At 44.3% G+C, this 8854-nt stretch overlaps 2 protein-coding genes across 2 annotated transcripts; one reads left to right on the forward strand and one right to left on the reverse strand.

Annotated features, from left to right (window-relative positions):
* Positions 1–859: 859 nt before the first annotated feature.
* Positions 860–2344, reverse strand: ALG2 (ALG2 alpha-1,3/1,6-mannosyltransferase). Its single transcript, XM_059815610.1, has 2 exons — positions 2248–2344; positions 860–1780 (listed from the first exon to the last, which is right to left on the reverse strand). The coding sequence occupies exons 1-2, from the start codon at positions 2314–2316 to the stop codon at positions 878–880; spliced, it is 972 nt and encodes a 323-aa protein (XP_059671593.1). The 5' UTR covers positions 2317–2344; the 3' UTR covers positions 860–877.
* A 647-nt stretch (positions 2345–2991) lies between these two features.
* SEC61B (SEC61 translocon subunit beta) lies at positions 2992–8077 on the forward strand. The gene is made up of 4 exons (XM_059815717.1): positions 2992–3009; positions 3110–3207; positions 3590–3691; positions 7750–8077. The coding sequence occupies exons 1-4, from the start codon at positions 3007–3009 to the stop codon at positions 7835–7837; spliced, it is 291 nt and encodes a 96-aa protein (XP_059671700.1). The 5' UTR covers positions 2992–3006; the 3' UTR covers positions 7838–8077.
* Positions 8078–8854: the final 777 nt, after the last annotated feature.

The following is an 8854-nucleotide window of genomic DNA, read 5'->3' on the forward strand; positions in this document are numbered from 1 at the left end:
AACAAGTGATAGGACAAGAGGAAGTGGCCTCAAATTGCGCCGGGGAGGTTTAGATTGGATATTAGGAAAAATTTCTTCACTGAAAGGGTTGTCAAGCATTGGAACAGGCTGCCCAGGGAGGTGGTTGAGTCACCATCCCTGGAGGTATTTAAAAGACACTTGGATGAAGTGCTCAGGGACATGGTTTAGTGGGACTTGACAGTCCTAGGTTAACTGTTGGACTTCCATGATCTTAAAGGTCTTTTCCAACCTGAACGATTCTACAATTCTGATTCTAGCCTCAGCTTCCTTCTGTTCACACACCTGTAAGCTTGTTTATGACACCCAGTGTGACTACATGACGCAATTTAAGAAGTACAGTAAAAGGTCCATCATTTTAAAACCATACCATTCGTATCCCCAATGGTGGTGTCTTTTTAAACGTGCAGTTGGTGGGACTGTGCAATTCTCTCCATACTTCAGCTGAGATAGCTCTTTTACTTAAAATTACTGATGAACATTTCAAATACATAAAAATAAAGCTGCACTTGTCTTACCTGTACAAATCCACATTTTATAAATTGAATCAGCTATACCGTACCGTATTGAAGTAAAATGTGCAGTAATTTCCTAGTAAGTTACTGCCATTTTTCTAAGGCACAGTACACAAAAGAACTCCTACAATGGTGGATCAGCCTACCATATGAAAATTTTAACCTTTTAATGAGACAGTGGGACACGTTTTGCTTGTTCTTTGTATCGAGCGACACAAGGCAGAACAAGAAGCATAACAAGGAAATTCAGATGTCTCCAGTTCTTCATCATAGTCACACCGAATACTGGTCCCCTATACAAATGAGAGATACAAAGCTGTAAAATATAAGATAGGAACATAATTTTATTGTGTTAATCTGCATATGTATTGGTACAGCTGTTCTGTGAATGCTTCTGAGGAAAATTTTTCTGTAACTCTGGCTCTCCCAGCTGCTCCCATTGTGTCCTTTAAGAGAGGATCTCTGACAATTTTTTCCATGGCCTCAGAGAATTGCGTTGGCAGAGGATCACACAAAAATCCTGTAACATTATGCAAGATTGATTCTAAAGGACCACCTGAATTAACAGCTATAACTGGACATCTCATATACATTGCCTCCAGAGGAACAATGCCAAAATGTTCATTGCTTGGTGTATAAAGCACACATACAGAGTTACTAAAAAGAGAGATTTTCTGTTCATCAGAGAATGATCTCAGAAAAGTGACATGGTCATTAACACTAAGTTTGGCTGCAAGTCTCTTCAGCTCTTCATAGTGCTCCACATTTTCCAGAACTCGTTTATCATAACCACCTGCCATAACCAGGTGAACTTCATTCCACTCATGAGAATCAAGTCTTCCTCGAAGCTCATGCAAAGCTTCAAGAGCCAGTGCTAGATTCTTTTTTCTCTCATACCTATTAATGGAAAGAAACAAGAACTTTTTTTTTTGGGGTATCAGGTCAGCTATGTCCGTAGGAACTACCGTTTCAAAGCTACTGATATTGAGTGATGGGTAGAGGACATCTGGGTTTATGTGAGATAAGGACTTAAATGTGTCCTTGAACACACTGGCAGTGAACCTGCTGTTCACAACAATACAGTCTGCCATGCCAGTTGTGTACTCTTCCAGCCAGTCGAGCGGTAATCTGTAGATGCGCTTTAGGAGAGATTCTCTCTTGGTCAGAAGCTGATCAGGAAAGTGACAGTAAAACAAAACCTTCTTACGGGTTCTGGCCAGTCTAAGTACAGGAATGCAAGCAGAGACCTAGTGCAACCAGGAAAAACAGGACAGGAAGAAGCATCCGTTATCTGCGTTAACACTACTGGCACGTACATGCGATTTCAAAGCCCTGCCCTGAGAGCCAGTCCCTTGCAAGCCAAATACCTGCTCTCTCTCCCCTCCACAAGCGCAACAAGCTGCACTCCCTCGTCGAGGACCTCTTGCTGCGGCTCTGGGTTTCCTCCCTTACCTCGGCCTGCGAGGCCACCAAGACCCCGTCTCTGCCAAGACTCCTTCCCGCCCAGGCCCCATCAAGCCGCGGGGCTTCCCCATGCGCCTCCTCCTGCCAAGGCCCACCCCCAAGGGAGACCTGCGAAAGGAGCCCAAGCGGCAGCGGCTTCCGCTCCCCCAGCTGCCCCGGAGCCCGCCAGCACCCCGCCTCCCCTCGGGCCTCCCCCCGCAGCAGCAGCGCAGCCCCAAATGGCGGCGGCGCCCCCCGCCCGGCCCCGCACCTGGTCGCAGACGAAGGCGTCCGCCCGCTCGCCGCTGAGCAGCAGGACGTACAGCGCCACGAAGGCCATGCGCAGGGCGGCGCACAGCGCGTGCCCGCGGCCCCACAGGCTGCGCGGCAGCCACCCGCCGGCCCGCCGCACCGACAGCCCCCGCGTCTCCGCAAAGCAGCGCGCCGTGTCATAGTGCGCCGTCCAGATCTGCACCCGGCAGCCCCGCGCCTGCAGCGCCAGCGCCGCGTCCACCACGAGCCGCTCCGCCCCGCCTAGCCCCAGGTCCGGGTGCAGGAACAGGACGGACGGGCCCTCCCCAGCCGCCGCCATGGCTGCCGCGGGGGGAACAGGGGCCCACCCGCCGGCCACGTACCGGGCAGCAGCGCGCATGCGTAGCCCAGTGGCCACCGCAGGACACGTCAGCCTTCCTCCCGGGCCTTCCCTTTCGCCCCACCTACCGGGCGGCCCAGGCGCTGCCCGGGACCGCGTCCGTCGCGTTCCCTGCTCGGCCGCCGTGGCCCGGCCGCTGGTGAGGGAGCGGATGCGACCGAGGCGTCGCGCGGAGTCAGCTCCCTCGGAGAGCGGCCGCTGAGGGAGCGAGGGAGGGAAAAGAGGCCGGCGCTGCTCAGGCATCGTCCCGGGCAGCCGCGAGGCCCCGGGAGGCGCGGAGCGGGGGCGGGGCCTGCTGCGGGCAGGGACGTGGCCGGAGCGGCTGTGCAGGAGCCTGTGTGAGGCCGTGCCGACTCGCGAGCCAGTGCCGCCGTCGCCATGGTGAGGTTCTGCCTGGGGCAGAGGCTGGCTGAGGTGCTCCTTCTCCCCTGGCCGTGTCCGTCGCCTCTCACCCCCTCCCGGTTCTCTTCTCTCTCCGCAGCCCGGGCCCAACCCCAGCGCCACGAGCGTCGGCTCCTCCGGCCGCTCCCCCAGCAAGGCCGTGGCTCCCCGCGCGGCGGGCTCCACCGTCCGGCAGAGGTAGGTGCTCGCGGCGTCTTCGTAGTGGGGGCAACCTTTTCCCCCCGTGTTCTTTGTACTGGGTGGCTGGGCAGCCCTAGCGGGGGGCAGGGGGATGGTGCAGACGGGCTGAGCTGGGCGCTTTCGTGGGGTGTGCGGGCAGGGCTCCTGTGGGTCTAACTCGCCGGCCCTCCGTGCGCCTGGCTGGAGCCCCAGGCGGTGCTGTGCCAGCCGTCGTGCCCTCTGCTTGCCTGGCTGCATAGGCTGATGCCCTCTGCTTGCCTGGCTGTACAGGCTGATGCAAGTGTCTTGCTTGTGCAGAGTCTCTTGGGGTGCTGAGTGCTAGAAGCTGGCGGACTGCTAACATATTTTGGTCTTTGTTTCATTCTGTTATCCCCTAAAGGAAGAATGCCAGCTGTGGGACAAGAAGTGCAGGCCGTGCCACTTCCACAGGTACTGGTGGGATGTGGCGATTCTACACTGAGGACTCTCCAGGGCTCAAAGTGTAAGTTGGATATATGGGTGGTGGCAGGCATGGGGAATATATATTTCACTTGCTTATGTAATCTTTCAGTCTTTGAATTGAGAGATCAATGTTCTGATCTACATGGGAAAACATGCTGAATTGATGGCTGCTGAGATAGTTTTGGCACAAGATATTTTATTTTATCTGTAAATCTGGAGAGATAATGTTTCAAGTTACAGTGGCTTAAAACAGGTAGGTATAAGTTATATTTTGTAATTGCCTGGACTTACCTTAAGTGGTCTTTGAAGACTGCAAGCAATCCCTCTGAAGTTGAGAAAGATTACTTCTCACAGTGAACTTAAGCATCTACATGCATGTTTTTGTTCTCTTTAATTAAACTTTTGTTTTTTCTTTATTAATAGATATGTTGTGATCCTGCATGTGCCCCCCCCCCCCCCACCTTGAAAACATAATATAACTGATAGAACATGCTTGCAGAATCTCAGGTGTTTTTCTTAAAAAAAATTATTAAAAATTATTTTAGCTAAGCTTGCAAAGCGAATAGCATTCCGATACCTTGTATATCTCTGTTTTTACAAGGTAAATATTCTAAGATTATGGTCAAATACCTGGTGGCAGTATCCCTTAAGCTGTAAATAGAGCCTAAGTTTTTACTTTTTGGCCAGTTTGAGTCATTCAGATCAGTTTCCCAAACAAGCTTTGTAGCCTAATACTTGGGTAACAAAAGTGGAAGGTGTATTTCAGCTGATTGGTGCATGCTAAGTCATACCTTGAGTGCGAGTTTGTGCTTCTTGTGGAGTTAAACTTCATAGTCTCTTGGTCTTACTGGGTTGAAGAGACTCAAGACACTCATTCCCTATTGCTTTTTTCTAGAATCCATTAGTATTTTATTTTGGAGCCTTTTAAGAGGGCTGCTGCTGGCTGCACAAACAGAACATTTGGGGAAGGGCTCATGATAGTCTAGTTAGTGATTGTTCCATGAGTAATCCTTCCTCTGAAGTTGTCTTACGTGTTTTTATTTTCATATGTGTTTGACACCTTAAAAACAAAAACTATACAGCAAACCGTCAAAGTAGTGGTGTTCTGCTACTGCAGGTCTTGCTTTCTCGATTCTGAATCCAGAGAGGAGACAAGGCAAAGAAAAGAAAAAGGCAATGAGCAACAATAGTGTTCTAGAGCAAATCTATGCAGATAAGCAAGGCAACTATTTTCAGTGTAGTTTCGTTTCCTAAAGCTCAATTAAAAAAATTAATAAAACCAAACTGAGGAAAAACAGAAGTGTGTTCTACCATTAGGTTACTTCTTTTTCAATAGACTTGCAATACAAGCTGTCAAAACAGCTTTACCAATTTCAGTAAGTTTCCTCATGAATCCTTTGGTTTCACTTTTGATGTTGAATGGCCAACTCAATTGTTCTAATCTTCAATACAAGCAGGTCAGTAGATAGATTTTTCCCCTCTATTTATGTTACAACAACACTGGAAGTGGGTGAGTTTTTTTGGTTTTTTTGCAAGCTACTGTGGGTAGCTGTATGGTCAGGCTTTTAATGGGAGAAGCAAATCTGTAAAAGTGAGTTGGTTTTACAAATCACCGGCATGCTAGACCTAACATGTTCTGGACCATGGCTTGGGAGCAACTTACTTGCTTACAGCTTTCCATGTGTTTTTGTATGCATGTTTTTTTTCCATAACAACCAGTTGTTATGATCTCTGTCCTGTTCAGTAGGCTTAAAAATGAAAATGGGTTATAGGGGGGTTGTGGTTGCCTCAGTAAAGTGCTTCAGCCAAAGTTGTTTTTAAAAATGGTTGTGATCACTACTGCATAATGCAGTGTGAAAGTTTAGCCTGGTGGTTGGGGTTTCTTTCTGTTTTCTCACGTTGTTTAAAATATGAGCTTTTAAAATGACTATGAAAAAATACATGAAAACACCTAAGAACAAGTTATTTCATGCTAGCTATGATCAGGAGAATTCCGCTCTAGATCAAAAGTTTTGTATTTTATATTGTGCATAATTATACCTCTTATGCTTCAGGTATTTAGTATTTGTACTCAACATCAGAAATAATAAGTATGTTGGATAAGCAAGTTTGGTTCGTCTCAGGAAAGTACATTTATCTGTAGTATGGGATGCTACAAAATATATGTCTTTAAAAACAACATTAGCAAAAGGAAGCTGTGGGGGATCTGGTTGAGAGTGGGATGTGATATTTTTCTCTTTAAAACTCAGATCAAGCATCGCATACTTTGAAAAGAAGACTAAACCCAAACTTGTTGCTCTTCCTGTGGCACTTGGTACCTGTGGTTCTGTATCTTGTCTTGAGCTTTCTTGCTTAAAGAGCTATAGGCGGTGTTTCCTGTGGAGCCGTGAGAGAATAGAGAATCAAATTGGTATAATGTGGTATAATATGTAGCCTTATAAAAGACATTCTGAGAATGCACAGTACCAAATCTGTAGAGGTGCCTGAATCATTTTTTAAATTTATTTATTTAAACTGGTGGTGGGCTGAGAAGATTCAGGTGTATGGAGGAGAATTGCAGGGTTTCAGCAGGTTGTCTTTGGGACTGGAGGAAATGAGATCCACATGTCAGTATTGGAAAGCTGATTATTCTGTAGAGGGATCAATGTCATCTGCATGTTTAAAAAAAACCACCAAACACGCAAACAATCCCCCCCTGTTTATTTCCATGTTGCTCTGTTCTGGTTAGTGGTGCTCCTCTATTCCTCTGTGCCTTTGTCAAAGAGTAGCTTACATATTACTACTAAAGGCTCAAATGAATTAAATAGTAATTCAGATACAGTGTAAGGACTTTGTGCATCTGATATCACTACGATTTATATTATGGAGGACATAAACTTCACATACGTATAAAACACTGGGTATTGAGAAGTACATTCTGTTGCTGTGTGAAAGATATCCCATGATAGGGGTTGCTTATGTAGTCAATGTGTGTGTGGACGACTTTTATTTTGCACATTTTGTCATTAGTTTATTTGCTAAACGCTTTATGTCTGTCTTCAGGGTTCTCCATACCCAAGTAAGTCCAAGTATGATAGATAATAATTGAGTTTTAAAACTCAATGTAAGATTATAGTTACGAATATTTGAAGTACATGAACGATGATCTCGTAGAAAAATGTTAGTAAATTGTTTCAATCTTTTTTTTTTTTTACTTTGTATTCAAGTAACATTTACCTGCTTATAAACAGTAAACTGGAGGGTAATCCAGGGATGGGTAACAGAATGCATGGTGTTTCTCCCAACAGCAGGCTGAAAACCAGAAATGAGATTGTGTGAAGTGAGTGGTATGAAGCAGTGTTGAGTGTGTGTAATTATGTAATAGTGTGCGTAATTGTTGTGTCTTGGAACAGTGTGAAACAGCTGATGTAGTCTCTCAACATGCACCCTAAGATTAAACTGTTTTTTAAAAAAATCACTATACAATTTCTAAACAATGTATAAAAGTTGGAAGGAAAAAAAGTTAAGAAATTTGTTAGTTTGTACATTTTAGGTAGTGATTTAATGATGGAGTTAACTTTGACGTTGTGTATCTTTTTCAAGAAGACAGAAGTCCCTGTCTCTCACCCACTGCTGCCATTGTTTTCAAATGGAATAAAACCTCTGAAAAAACAGCTAATGCAAATTTTATGCCAAAATTTTACTAGCCGCTAGAGGACTCTCTTGGGTTTTGTATTTTATTACATCTCTGATGAGGTGGCTATCTGAGTAGTAAATACCGATGATAATTTTCCGGAGATTGTTTTCACAACAATGAGTAATAACGAACCGTTAATTACTTTTTAAATAAATGGGGGGGGTTTGTTATTATATTCTGCTTTATAGTTACTTAACATTTAGGGTGTGTAAAACTGTATCTTTAAAAAACTTAGGGGCAGCAGCAGTTTTTGATAGAGATGGCTATCTCATTTCTGTGTACTTTAAGGTATTTCTATGGGAATGGAGTAAGAGTTTTCTTGTACAATTGCTTGTGAACTGATGAGTTCACTTGGCTGATAATGACTGGCCTTTGGACAAAGCAAACTTTTTTTGTTAATGCATTTTTTTCTTTATTTTTAGTGGGCCCGTTCCAGTTTTGGTCATGAGTCTTCTTTTTATTGCTTCTGTGTTTATGCTGCACATCTGGGGTAAATATACTCGTTCATAGACTCAGCTGCCAACTTAAAGCATACATCTTGGACCAAAAATGTGGTGGATCCTGATTGTTCTTGGAGAGAGACTGGGGAAGCTTCCTATGACCTGTTGAAGTCCTGTCAACTTTGGCTCTAATACCGAATGAATTTCTCAGTTCGCTATTTGGGCAGGTTTAAAGTCTGTCATGGGTCATTTTATATTTGTATCTGTACTCTTAGAATACAGGTATTGCAATAAAAGTTGTATATGGAAATAGAAACAGTCCTAACTGTATTTTTTCCTCCTATTCCAACATACTACAACTAAAAGATTATACTTGTGGTTTTCATATATAACCATGTTTCTGAGTAAATGCCATTTGACAGTTCAAACCAGATTCTAATATACTGTACATTGCTATATAATTTTATGCAAGAAGATTTTTTTTGTGAATGGGAGAGGCAAAATCAGGTGCACAAACATGTGAAGGTAACAAACATGTTTGTTGAAATAAAGCTGAGGTACTCTAGCTGAGCTGCTGATGTTCTTCTGTTAACTCCAGAAAAATAGCTGAATTTATTTAATTTATTTCCTAAATGCAAGTTAAACATTACTCAGTGCTCATTATACATAAAAGTATGTAAGTATGCTTGTTTTTCAGACTGTACTTGAGGAACAACATGAACTGGTACGTAACTGATTTTAAAAATAATAATTGCATGGCTGTCAAAGACGTGTTTCTTCTGCAGGTCCAGTTTCTTTCAAGGAGACTTAGGGAGGAAAATGGAATGGGAGGACTGGAAAAGCAATGGCTGCATTTTAAATAACAGGATATGCAAATAGGCTGAGATACAGCTAAGTACCTCTTCAGATAATCACTCCAGTTTCCTTCTGGGTGTTGTTCTTTATTTTCCTTTTGAACAGTCAGACAGCTCTTCCGACTAATTTTAAAGGTACATACATATTGGTGCATTAGCGTTTCAGTTGTTTCTCACTGCTGATGTGGTCTTGAGATTCAGGTAATCAAATCAGGCCTTTCCACGCAGTTGGA

Source organism: Gavia stellata, chromosome 3, assembly GCF_030936135.1.
Source record: "Gavia stellata isolate bGavSte3 chromosome 3, bGavSte3.hap2, whole genome shotgun sequence".
In the NCBI taxonomy this organism is placed as follows: Eukaryota; Metazoa; Chordata; class Aves; order Gaviiformes; family Gaviidae; genus Gavia; species Gavia stellata.